The 25,294-nt window shown below is 30.2% G+C and overlaps 1 protein-coding gene across 1 annotated transcript; it reads right to left on the bottom strand.

Moving 5' to 3' along the window:
- Positions 1-227: 227 nt before the first annotated feature.
- On the bottom strand, positions 228-23,936 carry LOC148271620 (synapse-associated protein of 47 kDa-like). Its single transcript, XM_088241143.1, has 6 exons — positions 23,817-23,936; positions 12,243-12,380; positions 10,969-11,108; positions 9,159-9,289; positions 7,051-7,209; positions 228-2,724 (listed from the first exon to the last, which is right to left on the bottom strand). The coding sequence occupies exons 1-6, from the start codon at positions 23,934-23,936 to the stop codon at positions 2,582-2,584; spliced, it is 831 nt and encodes a 276-aa protein (XP_088097269.1). The 3' UTR covers positions 228-2,581.
- Between the last annotated feature and the right edge of the window lie 1,358 nt (positions 23,937-25,294).

Here is a 25,294-nt window from a genome sequence, read left to right on the forward strand (position 1 = left end):
CTCGTTGTCAACAACATCCGCATCGTAAATCCTTTTAGCTGTTCTTTTACTGTTCATTTGCTCTACATGTCCAAACCAATACGATACTCCTTTCATGAGATTGTTGATAAGACAATTGTCTTAGCCTTACATAATGCACTCACCGTATATAGTTTTACCACTCATTTTGAAAGCATTTAGTCTAAAATATATTTGGTCTGAAAAGATAATTGACTAAAACGCAAATAATATATTCATCAGTTTATTTGCCATATTTACGTACATTTAAATACAGTATATAGTAATTACATTGACAACAGATTTTTTTTTCATATTCACTATAATTTTATTCTGTAACAAGCAGTGAAGCTAGTTAGCAAAATAGTTATTCAGATCTTGTTTCAAGGGATTGAAAAAATGGAATGGTAAAGTAATAGAATACGGATAATTAAATTTTTTTAAATTTCAACCAACAACAATCATCAGAGTACAGCAAAAACAATGTTGTATAAAAGAAATTAAATAAATTACCTCGTTCAATTTGAAGCACTTTTGAAATCATGATTAAAAATAGTCAATTAAATATATATTAAGCGAATATCAAATAACATTCGCAATTCATGCATTCTGTTGTCATGCACATTAAACTCTAGTGGAAAATAAAATTTGAAATATCATAACAAATACATATTTATCAATATACATATTATGTGAATTCCATTATAACTATATATGCATTTATGATACACAAAGTACAGCAAGTTATGGAAACCCATAAAAGAGAAAGACATTATATTATAAACAACACCTAGAAGTTCTTCCCAAAGTTTTGATTATAGTTAGGAAATTTGTTTCGTACTTAAGAATGAAAAACTGTTTACTTCAATTTATATTCCCTTTATGAGACCTAAAATACATTGATTTCAAATATAAAGGACAACTCTTCACACATCTGGATAACTTTCTGAAATGGTTTTAAAGTTAAAAATGATGAATCAAACAATCAAATGATCCAATGAGTATTTTTTTTACTTGATATTGAGAAGAATGAAGACATAAGTTTGCATTCATACGGTACAGAACATTCCATTGACAGTTAATTTACATCTAAATGGTGTGTTATTTCTTTTTTTCTGAGGCCATCTTCTTCTGCCTTGCTTCATTCGAAACAGACTTTACTCCAATCTTGCAAACCAGAAATCACAAAAAGAAATGATAGAATTACAAATTCAACTTAACTATATTTATATTTAAATAATCAACACACAAAGGAATAATATTTTAATCTAAAGCTACTTATACATAAGATATAATAAATGTATTGCCCAATAATACATTTTTGAATAAAATTATAAGTCTTTACGCAAAATGTACACCCATACATGTGTAAACTAATAAATGGCTCATCGTATAAAGACATTTACATAAAATAATGATATGTTATAATCTGAAAATAACAATTTAATTTAAAAATCCAAAATGGAAGAAAGACATTTTGTTGTAATTTGTATTACAGAAAATATAAAATTGCAGAATATTTATAATTCTTATTCACAATAAAAGAGCACATATAAACTAAACTAAAATACATACACAGATTAATTCTTAGGAACTAATAGGGTCAGCGGAAGGGGGAAGGCAATGTGAGGTGGAAGGGGTGGGGTTTTCCTAATTATGGGGAATATTGATATTGATATTGGGGTAATGCATTTTGAAATATAAAATTATTAATTAAAGTTTTCTCTGAATTTATTTTTTTTCGTATTTCAATATTTTCTAAATTGTTCATTATGATTCCTTTATTTATGACCGTATGCAAAAGTTTAATTTTGTGTGAATTAAACTAATGGTTTGTATCCATAATATGGTTTGCTAATTCAGAAAAACTATTACTAGACCCTATCAGTTCCTAAGTATTAATCTGTGTATGTATTTTAGTTTAGTTTATATTTACACCTGAGGATGGGTAATACTGATTACCCGAAACTAATCGTGTTTTAATGTATTAAACTCTTGTGTGGTAAATTTACAAAGTGTTTTATTTTAAATAAATTCAAAATGTTTTTCCACAAAGTAAATGCTGAAACAATAAATAGTATAAAAGAGCACATATTTGTTGCATTTGGGTAAAAAGGTAAGTCACTATTAGCCGATTGTGCAGCAGAGTTATTTAAAGTTTATTTTTAACAATTTTGGGTGCTATCTTAGTATAAATTTATAAAGCGGTAGAAGTCATATTGTGATTCTTCTCATATTTACTTTTTCCATGTTGTTAAAGGCAATATTTATACAAGTTTTATGTACTTTTTAACCTATTAGGTTTTACTATTATACCTTCAAATTATACACTGTCCCATTTTATTATTAAAATATTGAAATGAATATTTTTTTCCTAACTTGCGTCTCTTCACTTGACCTTCCATAGACCGTATGGAGTGGAACTGCATACTTATCTATTTTCTCAATTTAGTGACATGTACCTATTTACCTTTATGCCACAGATATATTCATAGAATAAGTCAAAATAAAAAAAAGTAAGTATTTGACATGCGGCATATTACGTTACGATGGCTAAATTATAAGTATTCAACATAATATAGGTTTATTTTAAATCTTCGTCATCATCTCCGAGCAAATCTTGACACTCCTTCTCCCAATGCTTGTCCTCAGTTTGTAGGGCCTTGTCACCTGCCAATACCTCATAATCTCTTAGTTCCGCTTCCAATTCTGTCTCCCATTCTTCTTCTAAACAATTATTAATATGAGGAAAAACATCTACAAACTTCAAATATGCCAACATTCTAAATCTTTCTGGAGTATTTTGACTGAACATTCAGATTTTTTTAAAACATTAGTCATTTCTGGGTACCATTTGATTCTCAAATTTGACATATTTGCATAAAACCAGACTGGTCAAAATACTTCACAAAACTTGGAAAAAGCATCAAACTCATATTATATTAGTAAAAAGCATCTGATACGTAGTCATTTTGGACCCAAATAATTTATAAATTATGTAAAACATTTGTTGCGGTACTTGTTATATTTCTGCTACACTATACATACAATGTATGGAAAGTACTTACATTTATACTACTTTAAATTATTTATTTTTAAATGTATACCTACACACAGGCCATGGCCTTTGAGGGATTTTTTTGTTTATGCGATAATATATTTTGTAAACGTAACATTTATTGTTAAAAGTAGAAAATAAATAATAAATAAATAAATTCAATCCAAAGAAATTAATTACGACAAAAATGTGATAGATTATAGGAATTGTTATCTTAATAAACTATTATAATTAAAAGGATGAAACTATATAAATTATTAAGTAATTACACTAGAGCCCTTTCCGAAATGAAAAACAATAGACATTACGTTGAAATAAGTGAAAATTAAAAATTAAATGAAGTAAAAAAAGAAGAAATTCACCCCTCACATTCTCATACCTCAACTATAAGTGATTTTTCAAATGTATTGTCAAATTACAATGATACTCTAATTTTGGTGATTTGCAATTATTGAAAATGCAATACCTACATAATATCAACTAGTACATAATTTATATTTTTAATCAAATAGTATAACTATTAATTACAATACATACACATGTTTATAACAACTTAGGTCGTCATAGAAGTTCCCCCCGTATTATAGACCCAACCAAACACTTAATCTTCAAAGGAAGCTTTAATACAGAATTGGTACCGATGCTTCACAAACTTTAAGAATTCAAGTTAATTGATATTAAACATTCCAAATGTTTGTCTTGTGGATTTTTCCCGTACCAAACTTGTAAATTTGAAAACACTTATCTCTAGGATACAAACCTATCTACCTCCTCCTTAAACCCTTTAAATTTTAAGTGTTGGAACCAGCAATTCTTGAAACAAATAATGGGACCTGTTGCATACAACACCGTAAGCATTCCAGTGAAGATTTTACTTTTCAATAGACTTATTATTAAATTAATACACCAATGATAAACACTAACAAATTGAATGAACACAGATATGAAACATTTTGTTAACTATTCGCTATGAAATGAACTCTCAGTTGTTAAAAAAAGCATTTTTGATTTGGAACACATTCACGATGATGCCCTGTATGCATATTTACATTTTCCGAAACAATATTTTGTCAAAATACAGATATTACTTGAAATATTTGATAAAATTGAAAAAAAATACAGGTATAGAAGACGAAAATTCAATAATTACGGGAATTATCAATCATTAATCTGAACTTCTATTCTAATAATAATAACCATCGAAAGAAATATCTACATATTGACATTATAAACTAAATAACTTGGGACAAAAAATATAGCATTTTCTAATCATTTTACTTTGAATTTGGTGTTCGGGCGAACAACAAAGGGATATTATTTATATAAATAAAGCCTTTTCGTATAATTTTTCGTTCAATAAACATTGAGGATATTTCATTCCTTAAATTTGTATGCATTGTTATGAAATTATGGCAAATTTGCAAAAAACAGTTAGAAAAAGACAACAATCCCCATGCTGTTAATACAGTTGTTATTTGAAAAAGCGATACATTTTCCATTTACAGTAATAATTGTATATGTATATTATTATTGCGTGCCTTCATACTTTGATACAGTGCAATTTTAAGCGTCAGAAAAATCTGTTTCTTAATTTTTAATCAACTCTAAAGACTTAAAATTACAAACAATAAGATTTGGAAATAAATAGAGTGGAAGAATAATATTGTAGTTTGACATTACTCAAAATTGTATACGAAAATGTTGTCACACAAAGGCAAAAACTTAAAATATATAAACAAAATTCAAGATTAAGTACATAGTTCAATTTTTCTCAGTACATTTAACGGTGGAGTACATAATTTAAAATGTATATATTGACATGGTAACACGTAAAGTAATGTTAGGGCAGAGTAAAGTATAGGAATGCTTTAATGTCATCAGTTGACAACTGGTAAACTTGCTTTATTGTGATAACTTCATCCTTAGGCTGGGACCAGCGAAGAGACACCACCAAGAAAAAATACAATTCAAACCAAATCACCCTCTTTCAAATGTAGTCACAATCAAAATGCAAATAACTCAAAGAGATAAACATGAAAGAGTTTGTAAAGATAATAGTTATAGTGTTTTATTTTCCATTCTAATAATTTCACATAAACATGTGTAGACTGTGCCAATATCATACACATAGAACAACCACAATTTGGGATGTTCAGTTTAAATCCAGCCACCTACCATATTTTCAGTCAATAATATGGATATTCAAGTGACAAACCTTTTTTTTTTAAAAGTACTCAGTATTTAAAAAAAACATAATGTTTTAATTGAAAATTAATAATTAATTGAAATTTTTTTTAGAAAAAATAAATACACTATCACTTCCGTTAAATTCCCACACAAAAAGTTAATACTAACTGTTTAGCTAACACAAAAATAAATGTAAAATCTTTTCTCGTGTCTTTATGTTGCATATCTCTTTGAGTTTATTATTAATTATTTTAACACACCTGTTTTGGTCATGGCTTTAAATGAAATATTGCTCGGGTGGATTTACTTTATGTAGAAGCTTTCAAAGACGAAAAAAAATATGTGCATATAAGATTAGTATCAAAACAGATTTGTTAAAATACAGACAACTCCATGAATTATTATTAGTTTATGTATTATAATTATGAATGATTAAAGCACTCTTGAAGAAAAGGAAACCTTACAAGCAAACACTCATTTCTTTCAACAAAATTTAAAAGATTGTTTGGCCACAAATAGATTTTCATACTGTTGAGATTTCAGTGGGAAATAATATTTTTGACATTGGTGCGATTGGCATGCAATAGCTAATAATACTAGTCGAAATTACTCTAGATTTTTCTAGAGGAAATTAACATGAAGAAAACAATGCATAGAAATACATGTGATGATTTATGATTTATGAAAGTGTACAATATAAGCCGAAGTATAATTTTAAAAAAAATTAAGATGCTTCTTTGTTCTGTTTAGAATTTGTTCATTTACAATAAACTTAACTATAATAAAAAGTAACAAAAAGGCGTAGTTTTCTTATCTGTGGCCTTATTCTGTAACTAATTCGTTTCGTAAATTCATTGGTATTGTATGAGAGGGAACAAGAGCGAAGTACTCGTTACACAACCTCCCTACTACCCAGACAGATTGAACATAATAGTTTTCCAAGGAGTTCCCTTTTCCTTATCCCTTTTACTTCCATACCCCCTTTTCATGAATTAATGTCACAATAAGTGTAAAGTTAAAAACATTGTCAATATTTTAACTATTTGTAATATGACTTGAAAACTCTTAAAGTTATCAGATTGGCATTTTTAAAACTAAATCTGTACGCATTTCTATTCAGGAAAGGACCTTTTCCATTATGTGAAGATTACCTGTATGCTAACAGTAAATTAATAAGTATTATGTAGATATAGTGATAGCATCTATATGAAAGCTTTTAGACATTTATACTTTTTATAATAAAATTCAAGGTATATTTATGTGAAACGCTGGCAGCCAGAGACATTAAAGACTCGAGTTATTAGTAAAATGGCTTTAGATATTTTAACTTTTGTCTTTTATTTTTTTATGAGAAAACTATGCGAAAATTATTAAAATTTTCCAAAAGTGTTAAATAGTATTTGTCAAGAATGTCTTTTAAGTTTTATCTGGCTCTCGGCATCTTGTACCCATGACAAGTGTAGACAAAAAATATATAGCTGGTAATATTATGTATATGAATATTTTTGCTATCAAGTATGTATATTTCTTAATAGAAACTTATGAAACAATAGACAGTGTGCGGATTATTTTACAAATAAGCAAATAGCAACAAATTTCACCAAAATTATGTATCATTGATTGACATTATTTTAAAAAATCCTAAAGAGATTAAGATTGATTAATTTCTAAGATTGTTGATAAGAATAAAGATAAGTAAGATTTACAAAGCCTAAATATCATGGTAATTAGAATTTTAAGTATCCGCATTCCAACCGGATTAAAATTATACGCTTTTTGTAAAATTATGTTTTTTTAAAAAGTCTCACCGTCTTGATTATTTTTGTCAATTGTCAATCCTCGTACCCTTTCTGCAACCTCTTTAGAAGGATCATTTTTCTGTCCCTGTTTCTTTTCAGAATCTATGAGTTCTTCGCTCGAATGCTTTACTTTGCTTATTTTATCCGAAGAGTCTGTATTTTCTACTTCTGGCGCAAGTGTTGTCGTTGTCACAGGATATAGTGAAATGGGAAAATGATAAACAAAATAAATAAAAACATGCCAAATTAAAAATAATAACCTAACTAGCAACTAAAAATCTAATGTGCGAAGAATAATTTATTCCTAAGGAAGTCTTAATTTGGATTTTGTTTTTTAAGTGCACATATATTCAAAATTATAGCTAGGAAAGTTTTCAAGAAAATGAAATAGGGTAATAGTTACAAAATTAGATAAACTAAAGTAGCAGATAATGTACTAATTTGGACACTAATTGCCAAAGATATTTCAATCTTTTAGATGTATTGTAAAAATATGCTAATGATATTCGATTTTTTTTAATGGTTTAAAAGCTCCACCCATCAGTCAATCATAATTCCGTTACAACTAGGTTATGACTTCAAAATATTTTTAAACAATTATTGTCAAAATACAGATTGTTATAATGGGAAAAAAACTCAAATATATCTAAAATCTCTTCGTACATATTTTCTCAAGTAGGTACCTTAGTAGAAATGCATGTATTCATATATAATTATAATCATTATGGATAACTTATATCTTATGCCATTTCGAGGGCGCTTTAAAAAAGTTATTCAACCAATATTGGACTTTAATTTGACTTCAAATCTAAGTAAAACTTTTCAGTAAAATAATTAATTTAGTCATCACATGCTATGGATTTATTCAAATGATTTACTAGCTAATTATAATAACCATTTCAAATTTATTTTATATATTTTTCAGTAGCTCATTCTTATTTAGTTGATTTAAACATCCTTTGTAAATTCTATAAAGAAAAAGGCACATTTACGAGAAACTGAAAAACACAAAAAAGTAAAGACTGTTGATTTTGTTTTAAGATTTTTTCTTTCAAATAAAAATGAATACCTTATTTATTAAAGTATTCACAATATAAATGGACATTATGTTATGTGCAGATTTATATATTATTGAAATCTAAATAATATATTTATGTATAAATATTTTTCTTCTTTCTCCTATCCACACCAATGGTGCATAGAAAACTGTGATTAGAACACTAATTATAGCATTTTCCTGATGACTAACTACACGAGAGTAAGACTATTCTATACTTTAATTACCAACCAAGGTAACATGTCAGATATTGCTGTGAAAATAAAACAAATCATATACACATTGAGCTGTTACAAGGAATCGAACCCGAAATCTCATGAACGGTAGTCTACCATACTCAAATTGAGCCAAAATATATAAAAAATTGTACATAACTACACCTTAACATATTATACTCTTATATCAGAAAGCCCAGTATACTAATGTAAGATTCTGTGGCTTGAATCTAAAAGGGCTAATGTCAGATTTTATTTTTATCTTACCAAAATTTTGTAGAGGGTCGATATCAATTAAAAAGTATTTATGTACTACTATTTTATATTTACATACCATATGATAATATTTGTATTCAAACATATATATTTTTTTTAAACCAACACATTCATACTAATAAACAATACATACAGAATAACAACAAATAACAAGACCAATTATGCGTTTCACATAGGAACAAAAATATAAAAAACAAAATTTACAGTTCGCTAGTAGAGAAAGAAAGTGGGATGGTAAAATAGGGAAGGAAGAGAAGAAGGAAAAATAGTCATTTCAAACACATCAACCATAATGCCACAAAATGTCTGAAAATTACTCTCCTGTAATATCACAATTTACAACATCGGCCCTTTTAGATCCAAGCCACAGAATTATTTAAAGAAATTCAGTAAATACCCTTATCAACCAATAGAATTAGGCATTTCTAAAAGCAAACTTTCCAATATGGTATTTGGAGACACTTAATAAAATAAGTGAACAAAATGATAACTTGGGACTGACAAATTAAAATGCGGATTTTAATTACAAGTAGGACTCTGATATTGTCAAATTTGACCCTCCTTATTACCTTGTGGTTCATCAACACTAGCCAGTCGAGACCCTGGCTGGCTGTCATTAGCTCCTTCGGTGGCCTCGCTAGCTTGGCAGATTAGCGACACGCGATAGAAATAGTTCCTCCAGAAGTTTTCTTCCGTGATCCTGAAATTAGTTTATAATATGAGGCGAACATTTTGAAAAATATTATTTTATCCATACAATGATTAATGGATTATAATAAAGTAAAAAAATACAAAGGTTTGCAAATAATAAACAAGTATTGATAACTCTCCTGAAACCGAAATCAGAACCTTATAAGAAAACCAATTTATTGTATAGGACAAAGCGAGCTATAAACTATAAATATATTGTTGTTTTCATAAATATTTTTCATTTGACGTTATTAAACCAAATCATAATACAAAAACCCGTCATTTGTTTATCATTAAATACATAACATGTATAATAATAATAATGTTTGGATAATTTATGCAGCGCCATTTTTGTGAAAATCACCTCAAGGGCGCTGTGCAATAAATAAATATCCCAACACGTCTTGCTGCTACAGATCGCATGGACGGTTGGGATTCTAGTTCCTCATCTCCAATTATGATATATATGAGCTAGATAACAGAACGTCTTGCAACTACAGAGCGCAAGGACAATAAGAAATCTAGCCCCTATTTACATTTTTATTTTCAAATTTTTTATTTGACAATGAAGTTTAGAGTTTAAGTGATATTTTAAAAACGAAATAAAAAGCAAATTTATAAAATTAGAATTTAGATAACAACAAGTCTCGCAGCTACTGAGCGCATGGACGGTTGAAATTCTAGACCCCATTTGCTAAATTTAGATATTTGATAGTTGATAACATTTACATAATATGATAAAAATAATATGATAGCTAACATCACAAAAAGTCTTGCAGCTTCAAAACGCATCGACAAATGGAATTTCAACAACATAAGAATGATTTTAAAAAGTTAATAATAAAAAATAATTTTAAGAAACGCAATAATAATACATTGAGCAAAGAACTATAATGGAACGCAATAATAATACATGGAGCAAAGAACTATGTATGGCAATTAAGTGAACATGTAACAGCGCAAAAAGTAAAATATAAAAATCTAAACAAAGATACCATTCCTTAACTTAACGCATGCATTATTTTTTTTATTTTTTTTTAGAAAAAGAAATATTCGCGTTCTTATGATTTACCCAAATATTTAATTTTGAGGGCCATTTTCAACGAGTTGTAACTAACTCGCTATTAGAAAATGGAATCAAGTTGGGGTAGAGTGGGATTCGAACCACGGACCTTTGGTCCGTGAGTCCGAGACACTAGCTATATATATATAATATATTATATATTTATTTATTATATCTACGGCCTAAGCCAATTAGAACAGTTATAAAAGTATGTAACAAAGACAAACAAGGGCAATGAATAATGGTATACAATATAAATTTATATAAAAAATAAGTGGTTAAAAAGAAAATTGTTTTTATTTATTTTATGAAAAGAACACGAAAAGGAATAGATTGCAACAGAGATGGGACATCACTTAAAGCATTAAGTATTTTGAAAATGCATATAAGGTCCATCTTCGTTCTACGTTTCTCCAATGAGGTCAGATTGAGAGATTGCTATATTTCAAAATAGGAATAATTACTCCTTTGCAATCTGAGCAACTATGCCACTTTCCTTAGAAAACGGTGTTGGACAGACTGGATATGGTCATAAATTTAAAAATTTCAAACAATCTTATTTTTCAGATGCAAAAATGGAATAGGTTCTACAAGACAACATTTTTAAAAGAACCAAGAATACTCACACTTTGGGCACCAGGTCGAACCTCATCTTCTCCAGATTAGGATCTTCGGCCATGATAGCGAGGGCCACTGCATAAGACACATCGTAGTCAAAGTTGAATTCCACCCCAGCTGGAGGAGCGCGGACAAAATTCCGTCTATCCTGTAAATTTAGTTTGCACATATATATTTATAAAACTTGCAATTAAATTAAAATGCAGTTATAATAACGAATATAATATGTTATCCTGAAACAAGTATTTTTTATGTCCAAAATAAATTAATCCAATGGATCTGTTCACAAAATCTCGTCTTGGCAAAGTTTCATATAAATTGGTATTTGTAGATTAGTAAAACAATGATCCGCGCACAGATCACTACAGATTTGCAAACTAACAGTTCGCATAATCGGTATAAATAATTTAGAACATTATGTATGGCTTTCAACCGGATCTATTAAATCATAGACTACAGAACTACAAAAACAAATCACAGTTTCACCCAAAAAAGAAACATATTACTTAGGATAGTTCTTCAGTAGAGTAATGAACTCTTCTAATATATACGGTCATTCCAGCTTGTATCTTTTTGTGCAACAAAATCAGTCGAATAAAGAACACAATGAATGAATAAAATCAAAATCGGCTTGTGTGCGACTGAGGATAGTTCTGCATTCAGGTGATGATTTGATGACGTAATACTACTATGTGGATAGTGAGGGATTACAGAAATAAAGTTATTTGTTTCTTGTTTTCTTGTTTTTGTTTTAATAATACAATATTTAGGTAGTTTAACTAATTATTTACGTCAAACACAAATCTGAACCATAGAAAAATAGATTACACCAAATTATCCAGCTTGTGATTAAAATATTAAATCCCTTTTTTGAAGAAATGAATGGTCCTGGTGATTAAATGCAAAAAGGTATACTTGAAACCTTGGTAGAACAATAATAGCTATCCCTGTAAATCCATGTCAATTTGATCGCAACAGGTAAAAATCCTTAAAAGGGAAATCGAGGGGGAATAGGTTCGCCTCATAGTGTAACAGTTAACGCATTCGTCTACCAAGGATAGGTCCCAAGTTTGATTCCTGGCAAGGTGGGTATAAAACTTATTTTTCACTGCAATATTTTATTTTCCTTGGACTGGCATCTGAAGCGAAAGACTGGGAATATTGATGATAAAATCCATGTCTACACTAAGAAATTGATGATTTGTTTAAAATGAAGTACGTTACTACTTATACTGAATTGGAACAATTTGTAAATTAGGAAAATATAGGAATATGAACTAACCGTTGATAGGGAAAGACATTCTTCCTTTAGAGCAGCTTCATCAGCCCTCCCAAGCCACGGAAGCTCCGCCTGTCCTTTTCCCCCAGCCTGGTTACGGATGAAGGCATCCTGCTCCTTGTTAAACTCTCCCAACAAGCTCTGGAATAAGGAGAACAAATATGTTCAGTCCAGGGATAGTACATTACATACTATATACATTTGTTAGATTATGTTAGATTCTTATTCTGAAAAATGGAGGTCAACGCTTTGTAAGTAAATCAAATATTAAAATCAAACAGTCTACTTAAAATTGTTTATTTTATTTTTAAACACAAAAAAAGACAACTGGCCTTACCTTTACCTATTGGTTTTTCTTATAATTATAATCATTGTGCATGCTGAACTTAATACGTTCAATGTATTATTACTTAAGTATCTAGAAAAGACTTTTTAATCTTACATTAGTTTGCAAATGACCTAATAAGGTGAAACAACCGTCAGAATTTTCAGTTTATAAAAATAAAATAAACGATTCTAAGTAGACTCAAATCAGTGTTTGATTTTAATATTAAAATTATAATATGGAGTTCTACAAAATAAACACTAAGTCAATAAATAAATTATAAGTAAATGCCTAGACTTCCATATCCCTCTCAAAAATGTTATCCCTCTCCGTTACAATAAATTTAAATCTCAACACTAAATATTTTATGATTTTGCCAAATATATTTATTTATTTAAACACTTTATTTACATATCGATTAAACATATAAGGGCAGGCATATTACCTTAAGACAATTTCTTCCTACCTACCTGAACCATTATTATATTTGAGAAAATTAGTAGGTAAATATAAACATATCGTAAATATATTGGAATATTTTCATTTTAATATAAAACAAAACACAGACATTTATATTTTTTTAGAAAAAGAAATTAAGTAATAATCTACAATGTACTATAAAGAGATGACACACTTGCCATGTCCGCCTAGATTATGCGTATTTATACCTTTTGTAATTTATATATACTCATTAATGCCAATCTGTCAATTTTCTGCCATTTTGGAATCGTAATTGATTTTTGACAAACTAGTAGGACGCGTTTCGGTGTGATCGGCGAATTTTAAGACTGTTCCAGGGAGCGAAAATGACGCACGCTTCGCGGCTTTTTCGTGACATTTTGACCAAAAACCAGACCGCATTGATGCCCCAGCCACAGTATTCACCAAAGTGCGTTCCAGAAATGTTTCGAGGATTGGAAAATACGCGGGCATAAGTTAATTATTTCCGATGGCCTTTAAGGGAAAAATATTAGATATTATTGAAAGATAAATAAAGATATACACAAATTGCGTTTATTTAAAAATTGTAAGCTATGTTTAGTAAAATATCTAGCAGGCGTGAAAAATAACATATAATTGTTTTAATACACACTTTAGATTGAGTAGGTAAATAAAAAAATAATGGTTATAAAATACATTCAAAGAAATCTTAGTCAAAATGCACCACGTGTTAAAAATATAAACGAAAATATATTTCAACAATGTTTTGAGTATGTCCAAATGCTTGCAGATGATTTTTATTTTTTATAAAAAAAAAAATTATTAGCGTTTATATAATAAACTCAAATATTTCCATTTTGCTGGCCATTTTTAACGAGTTGTAAATAACTCATTATTAGAAAATGGAAATCAAGTTGGGGTTCGAACCTCGGACCTCTGATCCGTGAGTCCGCAACACTAGCCACGGGACCACAACCCGATTTTAAATAATAAATAAAATAATGATAAAGGTTTCAGCTTTTTACTTCACAAAAGTCAACAGGTGGAAGAGTTGAGGAAATGTGAATGTTCAAATATAGGCAGAATGGTGAATGTTACACAGTGTGTAAAGTGGCCACTTAAACCATCCAATGACAGGTCATAAGCCCAGTAAATGCCTAGACTTCCATATTCCTTTCTCAATTATGTTTTCCCTCTCTGTTGCGACAAAGGAGATCATTCAAAACGTACCCAAAAATTGAAGTGCCGGCCAGTAAAAAAAAAATATTTTATTTTGTGGCAAACAATGTCTTGAACATTTTTTACTAAGACAGCAAAAGTCTACAACTAACTAATCAAAACTTATTTTACGTTTAAAAGCCGTATAAATCATGAAATCATCTACATAATATACTAGTTGAATAATCAACAAAAACAACGCTAAAATATCTCCCAAATAAATATATTACTACGTGTGTGTTCACGTTCATACAAAAGGGTTGTTGCATTAGTAGTAATATTAGTAGGATTAATGGAATATAATACTAAATATCTATCTTTATATATATGTATTTCCTCTGTACGTGTGATGTCACCGAACTCCTCCTAAACGGCTTAACCGATTTACGTGCGGTTTTCAGAGAAATATAGATCTTTGCGCTGTGCGTGTTCGTAGATATTAAAATCTTCAATCTAATATGTAAAAGAGAAGTAAGGAGCATAAACATGTTATTTGTATATCTACCAGGGTTGCATTCGAGGGGAATGCATTTCCAAAAAAATTGGAAAGATGTTGTTTTTTTGTGTATAAAAAAGTTTGTTTTTTAATGTTTACAAACAGCATTTGTTTTTTGTGGATCTCAATCAGATTCTTTCTTTAAATTCGTTAAAATATCTACCCATTTATTTATTTTTACTGGATTTTTGGTAACACTAAAATAATGTTAAATTTAATAAATTTTTAAAAATCGTATTCCTAGATAAATACACCCTTCTGTTGGTGAGAAGACCGGAGTTTGACGTTTGCAAAAAAAATGCCAGCCATATTTGAAAAAAATATTTATTTTATGTTTTGGAATTCAAGCATAAACAAGTACCTACTTAAATTCAATATTTATTAAAAAAAATTAGTTTTGGAATTTAATCACAAACAAGTACCTAGGTACCTACTTATCAATTAAAAATCTTTTTCAAAGCTAATAGCAGGCAAGCCAACGCGCAACGTTTGGGCAGGACAACGTCTGACGGGTCTGCTAATATATATACTTAAATGTCAAGAAGCACATCCCTGTACTTATTTTTATAATTTTTCTGTAATAATTAAGAAAAAGTTGTCCAGTCGTTACCAATTTTTATTATTTCATTATCAAATAACACTTAGATGATTAGTCGTAGCTTTTTTTTCTTGGGTATTTTTTGTACGATGTGTGAATGATCTCCTTTAAATATGAAAATCATTTTTTACGTAATGTTCTGAAGCCTTACTAGCGTAATATGCAATCCCAAAGGAACAATTATTTTTACTTAAACCGTCCGAATAATTACTCGTTTAATTAAGTAGATGAAAATAATGAACAGGAGGCGTGTATTTACTTACGAATATGAACCGTTTACCCGAATTCATCAACGCGGGAAACAAAATGCTAATTTATAGTTCATATTCCATAATGACACAGACACGAGGGGACTGGATCCGATTAACTTTGTGAAAATGGAATCACGAATAACACCCCAACTAGATAAAGTGAAGTAATTTAATTAAAACCAGTTCATAGCGCCAGAAATCTGAGCAAAACAGGAGGCGTACCAAACATTTACGATTACTTCAGAGGAGCACAGTAATTAAGTTAAATGAACGTAGCGATATAAAAATATAATCGAGCTTTTACCTTTTAGGTATAATTATTATAACGTGGGGTTTTATATTTTACGACCGTGAAATATTTTACGCAGTTTTTGCACAAATGAAAAGTTTTACGTATTCATTTCATTGTTGTAACAAGAAGCGGTGATCAATTTTCCCGTTCTGACGTCACGATTGCGTCAGCAATACTGGGTCATCATAAATTGTGAGAGCCATTTTCTATTATTATGAAAACAAAAAGCGTAATACAAACGTTCGACCTGAATAATTTAACCCTTATGAGTTCGTTATAACATGTTCCAACATTAATCTGATAAAAACAAAGGCAAGTAAGTACTTTAAATTTTGTTGCAACAGAGGGAAAACATTTTTGAGAAGGGATATGGAAGTCTAGACATTTACAAGGCTTATGACCTGTCATTGGCTAGTTTAAGTGGCCATTATATTATGAAATGCCAATGTTCCATTCTTTTTTTTTAATGTTCTTAATCGGTTGCGTTTATGCATAATTATGTTTTTATCCATTCAAACCATTATTTAAAATAAATCACATGTATTTAAGGCTGACATTTTCCTAGTCGGGGAACAACTAGTATTTAAATCACCAAGAGCTAAAGTTAAAAATATTTTTAGAAATGAACGACTGTTGAATGTTAAGGAAAATTATATTTTATAAATACTGACTATATTATATTAAATGTGCTTATTTTTTATGTTTGGACCGACATTTGTACAATATGGACTCCTAAGTAAATACAGTTTGCATACAAACAGAAGCCATCAATAATGGTAAAGAAACGGAAATTAAAATCCTTTATTCGCATCGTAAAAGCTATGGTAAAGTTTGGACAAAACAAAGGCTAAAACTCCCGCATTGCGAGATTCGGATATGACCAAAGGGAGTAAAATTGATTGTTATTCTTTTATGTTTGGACTGAATTCAAAGAAACATCTCAATAATAAATTGTTATGGTGAATAAAAAACGCGATGATAAATCTACAATTTCAATGTGTAAATAACACAGTATACATACATACAAGACACAAGCGCACCATTACATTATTATTCTTCTGAAATCTGCGAATTAGGAACTCTACCTAATCTTGGCCGGTATTAATTTTATTTTCATTTTCCATTTTATGGTCGGTTTAAGATACCGTTGAGTCCGCCAGTGTAATGTACAAAATGTAAAAATATATATATACATTTTAATCATGCATTGTCGTTGGTTAAATCCTAGAGAAAAGAACATAAAACGGTAAATTGTTGTTTTATTAAAGAAATATTTGCGTTTTTTATAATTTACACAAATATTTCAATTTTGGGGAGCATTTTTAACGAGTTGTAAATAACTCACAATTAGAAAAATGGGAATCAAGTTGTGGTAGAGAGGGGTTCGAGAGTCCTCAACAAAGGCCATTTTTTCACCAATTTATGTTTAAAATCATAAAACTGTTATTTTCGCGGAACCTATTTTTGAAATCAATAATTAATGAACATTCCTAAATGAAAAGTTATTTAAACAAGAAATAATCGTAAATCGTGAATAAATAAACTTTATACCAAATCGAATTTTCACATTAAAACAATTTAATTAAAATTTATTCGTATGAGGAATATACGTCATTCCTAAAAAAAATATCAAAGTTCACAGTTATATGCTCGAGAATGGTAAAATAACTAGTCCATTCGCGAAAAACATACAAGTTCATATTTTTGTGAAAATAAACGTTGTGTTCGGGTGTAGAAGTAATGTTAAAATTCGTGTTATTTTTTCGTCATATCGTGATGGTGAAAATTTCGGATCTAGTCATAACATAATATTTTTATGGATGATTGATTGAGTCGTCGTTAGTAAGGCATGTTATACTCGTATGATTTCGATGATTTATTAAACGCTTTGACTTTTCATGCCTTGTGTTATTTCAAAATATTCAATCTTCGCCATTTTGTGTAGACCAAATAAATTATAAGCTTAAATATTTTTTACCGTTTGTTAGGCATACAGTTGTGAAAACTAAGATAATGTGCACGGAAATTTAGATAAGCCTCGTATATTTTTATTGCTTGGTATATTCCTAAGCGATTTCCATTTATTTAGAAGACTCGCCGATCGTTAAGAGATAATTTCCTGACTGTTCGAAACCAAAATTTGAACCGGAAATTACGAGCGAAATTTCAGACTCTATACACAAGCTCGATTCACAAACGAGTTTTAAAAGGGTGTTGTGAATATGAAAAAAAGATTTTTATTAATTTTCCAATTGACAAATACAACAGACGATAAGGTTATAAGCGCTATCTCAATCATGCAACATAATGATAATTTCAAAGTCTGACATTAAAAACATAACTGCGGAGTGATTTTATTTTTACTTTATTCAAAATGTAAATTATTCTAATAACCAAATTGACAAATAACATGATATGTTTAGGTTTTGAATATAATATTATACAACAATATAACAAAAATGTATGGCGGACTCTCGTGTTCCAGAAGAAACAAAAATCAATATAAACGCAAAAAGCTGTTTGTGATAAATAATCTAATTAATTTACACTTTCAAATGTCGAAAATTGATTAGGAAACCAACAATAAATTGAAATTAAATAGAAATATAATAAAAACGTAAGTTTTTGATATTTTCTCGAAGTTTTCGGAGTCAGATTTCTCAATCCGATTTTATTCCTACAGCAATATCCTGAGTGGAAATGGAACTACTTTATATGTTAATAAAATGATATTAAGAGAATGAATATGGTTTAATAAGGGTGTCTTTTCTCACTCCGGGTATGAAGGGAATGATACGCTAAGCCGAATGGGAATATTCAAAATAGTATATGTTTTGAATTTTAAGATGCCTCATTTCTATCGCGTGTAAAGAAGATACCGAAGATCCATTTCGGGGTATTGTATGATATGATATGATATTTGGTACCAGACGCGAACATTTTAATTTAAAAAATGACTTAGTATTAAAAAAATGGATGGATAAGACGGATCTATGATTTTTGCGTGAACCCGTGTTGAATCCTCTACTTTCTTTAAACGTTTCAACCTTCATTGCAGGGGCCATCTTCAAGCGGGGAAGAATCGTCCAAATAAACGATTATGCACGGCTTATTTTTATATTTGGCTTTCGACAATAATTTTTTTTAGTAACTATGTTTACGGAACAATAAAATATTTTTTTTTTATATAAATAACCACCACCATTTATATCTTTCTGCAAAAACAATATATAAAGTGGGTCCAGCGCCCAGCCCGTTCTCAGTGAACGATGAAACTAGCCGATTACCTCAGCTTATTCCCCCATACAAAAAAATACACTATATTTTACACCATTAACCCAGTCGCGGTATTTTAGTACTAAAACAAGCTTGGAGATTACAAATATTATTTGAAGATTCTCTATTTGAAAACTAGTAGACGAACATTATTTCGAATGAATTTGAATGACTTTTTTTATTTGATAGGATACCGATGACATAGGACATGTGGCGTTCGAAGAACCGTTTATGGCATTATTCATTTTAAAAGGAATCGGCTAGTACTACGGCTGGCGTTGACATTCCAATCATAATAGAAATATCTGCTGAATATCATTGCGGTATTTTTTAATAAACTTTTGTGAAAATGTTCGATTAAAATAGTGTAGAATAAAGCTACACGTGTCGCGAAGTTAATTATGATTGTTGTTTGAGTTGATTTTCACAGAACCATAGACAAAAATAACCGTTTATAATTAGTTTACTTATATATTAGGTACATACTGATGAAAATTTTTTGTAGATTACCTATAAAAAAATCACTGCTCGCCACTGTCTTCAGGGTGACATTACCCTATAAAAATCTCTACAACTTTATTAAGTATTTTATTTTATAAGGTTATTTAAGAAATATACGTACTAGAAATATACAATCTGTATGAATTGGTCGATACAATTTTACCATCATCAATTATATAATTACTCAAAATAGATGGAATTACATTTGTTAAATTTTTAAAAATTAATATATATATATATAGTCGGCCTTGTGGTGTAGTCGTCAGCGCGTTTGCCTACCATGCAGGTCTCGGGTTCGATTCCCGACATGGTCGAGATGAAATATTTATTTAAAAGGGTATTTTTACACTAGAATATTTCATAGTCCTTGGACTGGCACCTGAAGCCTGAGACTGATCATCTTACCGCCATGTAACAGAAATGATAAAAAAACGCTGCGGTTGGTGTGCCAATGCAGTGCCCTATGCTCCATTAGTTCGGAAAGGGAATGATGATTATATATTTTATTCCTTATACTATATACAATACAATACAAAATAAGTTGTGCATGTGACTAAGATTTATTCCTAAGAAATTATTCAAAAAAGTTGGGATCGTTATTTCGGCAGTATACGTTATATTCCCCAAACATGCAGGCCAAAGGTGTGTGGTATGTTGCAATGCTTGAAAACAAAGGCAGTTTATGTGTCATGTCTGAGTGTTCTCAGTCCGGCATTTATTTATTTATATTTTCTTAAAGAAGTTAGTATATACTTTTTATAGTTTAATATTTTATGGATAAACGTTATATCGAAAACAACGCGGCGTTTTATCGGGGAATCAAAATGAAAATTTAAAAGTTGCTAGTAGTCTGAATTTGAACGTGTGTTAGAAATTTGGGACTTATACAAAATATACTTTTTTTTAATAATACATGAATTATTTTTGTGTCAGCATTTTTGACAGTGCGTGTGTCGTGCGTCGTGACGTTGAACTTAGAACCATGGAAACGATTAATTAAATGGTGAATTATAAAAATTACGTTGAAAATAATCTTGCCGCTTTAATTATTTTCCTTGCCGTGGTATTTTAATTAGTACGTATAGTTATTGGTACACCAAATTCAGCGAATATTGATCATCGGTTACATGAAGGCAGGGTGATCAGATTTACTCTTTAGGCGCCATTCCAGGTACAGTAAAATATTGCGTTGTAAAGCGACCTTTCGAATCAATATTTCATGGATTCACTCGTCCAAGATTCTGGTTCTATTTCACAAACATAACTGTATTCTTCATCCACCCGAAGAACAAAAATAAAACAACGGTACCAAAAATGATTATGAATTTATTCTGCAAGACACCGAAAGTTCCTTGTCCTGCGTCCTGCTACTCCTGTCTAGTGTAAAGATTGCGTAACGTGCCTTATAACCTTCCCTAAGGCTGACTAATTGAGACTGTTATTTTGAGGGTGGATCAAATAATACAACCGCCTATTTGCGGAAAACAACCCTCGACATATTTCACAGCAAGAACTACCCTATATTGGAAAGGAAAATGCGAGGTATCTGTACGTTTATAATGGTCGTAGAACCTTCTCGGGATTTCATTTTTATTGTGAAACCATTCAAGTTTATCGATAATCGGTTTATATCTCATAGTAATAATGCATTACTCTGAGCTTTATATACATTTATAAGATACATTAGAGTCCCGGTTATCCGACCTTCCGAATTATCCGACCTTCCGAGTTATCCGACCTTCCGAGTTATCCGACCTACCGGGGCAATGCCCCTTTCCTTTACCCGACTGCGCGCATTATATTCGCGCGCTTATTGCCTCAACTCTTCCATCTGTTGACTTTTGTGAAGTAAAAGAGCTGAAACCTTTATCACGTGGGTGAGATTCATCCGGCTGAACCAAATCACCTACTAGGCAACGCCTGAAAACAATTTTTCAATTTTTATACTTCTTTTACTTTTATTTTATATATAAATATATACAACTCGTTGAAAATGGTCACCAAAATTTAAATTATAAGATCGATACTATTTTTATTTTTTTTAAATAATACATAAACCGAAGCGTTTTTATTAATACTTTTATTGAAGTCATTAAATATGGAGTTTATAAAAAAAAAAACGAAAAATATAAATATTATCAAAATGTCCATCCACTATAATTTTACCGTGCCGTTTAGATTAAGATGATATGTATGAAATAGGCTATTCTCCATCGGGTATCACGCGGCTGGTTTGTTCATTTGGAAATTCTTGTAATAATTAACAGACCTAAGTATAAAATCAAAAGGTTCTTCCTTAACTCCAAAATGTTTTTTTTGTTGGTATTTTTAAAAACCTGTTTTAGAGAATAATTGTTATTATAATATGCGACATGAAACAAACAGTAATGTGAGCAGGAAGTCACTTAATGTTCTAAAAATAATATTTAGATGAGAATTACAGCTATGATTAGTTATTAAACAATGTATTTAAGCACTTTTTAAATCTCGGGCACATGGATTTACCTATAGATACATTTTGAAAACAAACAATTTTGTATTTAAGTGCGTATTAAAACGAATGTTGTTTTTTTGACAAGGAATAGCTACAGATTTTAATACAACTTTAGAAAAAAAAAATATTATGGCAATAATATCGGAGAACACATTTGTGTCAAAATCTATAAAAACTGGTATTGAAGTGCTCATTTTTTTTAATGAAAGGAAAGGAGGCCTGAAGCATTAATTTCTTCGAGACAGCCAGTCTAAGTTTACCCTTATACTTTGAGGTATTTACGAAGCTTGCCCTATATCTGGCCGTCCCTCGTTCTGAACTCAGGAGCTATGTATATTTAACACCCTCTGGCACTTTGGTAAACATTCGATCAAATCAAACGAGAAGAGCTAAGAAAAAAGCGATTCCTATTTTGTTTTCTTGATTCAAGTCAGGCAATGTACTCGTAGATATATTTATTTATTTACAGACACTGTCCATTTATACAATTCATAGGGATAAATATTATAATATAAGAACAGTTAAAATCTTAAAAAAAGAATAAAAGAAGCATTGACAAACGTAAGGGACATAACGACAAGATATGGACTATTTATTAAGTGCTCGTTAAAATCGTTGTAAACATAAACCAAAAAAGTCCAGAACTTGTATTGAGCTAATAATACGACAAAGACGGTTCATTGGAAAATTAAGGCCATAGTTTGTTCTATGATGATCGATGAACAGTACATTGTTTCTTAACCTACGAGTCGGAATATAGAATTTTACTTGTCCCAGTAATGATGGCACATCGATCATACTATTTAGTATGCCGAACATAGATTAGAATCAATATTAGTTCTACATTTTTGTAGACTGGAGATATTTAACATTGACTCTATATAAGTTTATGAATAGATACCTCTCTCTAGTCTAAGCATTCACGCTACTTTTCGAAGTAAGCGATGTTGGACTGATTCAATGTGATTTATATGATTCACATAGAATGGCGACCAGACCACGGAGGCATATTCTCGAAGAGGGCGAACAGTTGAGCAATAAAGAGTTTTGATAGTGCGGACATTAGTAAAATCGGACAATATTCTGTTAATGAAGCCATGCAATTTCAGTGATATTATCTATATGCTCGTTGTATGTCAGTTTACAGTCCAAAACAACTCCTTAATCTTTGATGGACTTGACTACATCAATTTCGGAGGTTTCTATTAGGAACGAAATCGGTTGTTTTGTTCTATGAAATGACATTATTTTGCATTTTTTAATATTTAGTTCTAATCTGTTGACTTTACACCATTGGTTAAAAGAGCTAATGTCCGATTGAAGAAGAAAATATTCTTGTGAAATTTGAATTGTTTCAAGAATTTTGTTATCGTCCACGAAGAGCCAAAAGCGAGAGATAGAGAATGATTTAGCAACATCATTAATAAACAAATTCAAAAGCAGGGATGCCAAATGGGCACCCTGAGGTACACTCGATGTAACATCAACACTGGTTGACAAATAGTTATCTATCCAAACATGTTGAATCCTACTAGTAAGATAAGAATTAATAAATGAGAGTAATGGATCTTTTGATCGTAAGGCTTTACATGCAAGAATTTATGGTCAACTTTGTCAAATGCCTTGGAAAAATCAGTATAGAGAACGTCAATCTGCTGACCATCCTCAAGTGCTTTGACAATAACCTGAGTATAATCTACCAGGTTAGAGGTGGTTGATCTGGGAGATCTAAACCCACAATGTTCATCAATCAGTATATTCTTACACATGGGTGTGATTTTGCTAGCAATAATAGCTTCAAACATTTTAGCTACAGAAGATAATGTTGAAATAGGTCTCTAATTGCTTACATCAGATTTATCGCCTGATTTAAAAACAGACCGTATGTAACTCATTTTTCATGAGGATGGAAACTCACCAGATGACAGAGAAAGATTAAATAAGTAAGAAATTGGTTTAGCGAGAGTGTAGCAAAAATTTTAATAATATATCTGGAATACCATCGGGTCCAGTAGTCTTTTTACTGGTTAATTTGTTCATAGAAAAAGAAACATAATTAATAGATATTGAGCAACTGTTTAGATCTACAGTATTAGAATAGTGTAATGGGAAAGTGCAGCATGGGGAATTATTATCTACAGAACGGGTGAAAAATGAGTTGCAATGGTATTTGTAATTTCAGCGTTATTAGTTGCTCGTCCATCATTGAAGAACATATTTAAAAAATGTTTAACAATGGGAAGTGAAGAACGAGAGAAGGAAACTGAGGTACTGATTAACAGGTTCACTGCAGTTGGAAGTTGGAGTAGGGAAGCAGTTTTTAATCCATATGCCAGCTCCACCTATTGCCGGAGCTATCATTTTTATGTTTTTCTACAAAAATAAATGCTTATTTCTTTGCCGTATTTTGCACTTTTTATTATTTGATCTCCGAGCAAAAATGATATTAAAACATGTTCGATATGTTTCGAAATTTCAATATTTTAGGCTGACAGTGAACGTGTTAAAATACAATTATAAAAATGAATAATACTAACTTGAAAACCTTTTTCGTTAATTTATTTATCATTTTCTGTTGTTGTGTATTACTGCAATCACAGATTTTATTAACATACATATGTTTTATTTAAATTATTTATTGAAAATTCTTGATGGAATTCCATTGTAATGATGCAATAACTTTTATTTACAATTAAATTATTAATTTTAAAAATACTCGGTACACTTCCACTTATTTATTTGACCAATTAGCGCTTTCACCCTCTAATGGGCATCTTCAGACCGGTCTGATCAAATAATAATAAATAATTGTTCAAATAAATAAGTGGAAGTGTACCAAGTATTTTCAAATTAATAACTATGTAAATATAAGTTATTACATCATTACATACATATGTTTTTTTTATATGGGTATATGTTTTTCTTATTTGAGATAATATTACCGAGCTGACCATTACACCACGAGGCCGATGCTCATCTCATTCGTCTACCATGAAAGAGGTCTCGGGTTCGATTTCCGACATGGTTGATATGAAATATTAATTTAAAACGGTGTTTTCACACTAGAATTTTTCACAGTCCTTAGACTGGTACCTGAAGCGTAAGACTGATTATCTTACCTTCATGTAGCCAAAAAAATGATCAAGATACGCAGCGATGGTTG

This window comes from Micrasema longulum, unplaced genomic scaffold (genome assembly GCF_059751315.1).
Source record: "Micrasema longulum isolate JH-2025_06_02 unplaced genomic scaffold, ASM5975131v1 h1tg002764l, whole genome shotgun sequence".
Classification (NCBI taxonomy): domain Eukaryota; kingdom Metazoa; phylum Arthropoda; class Insecta; order Trichoptera; family Brachycentridae; genus Micrasema; species Micrasema longulum.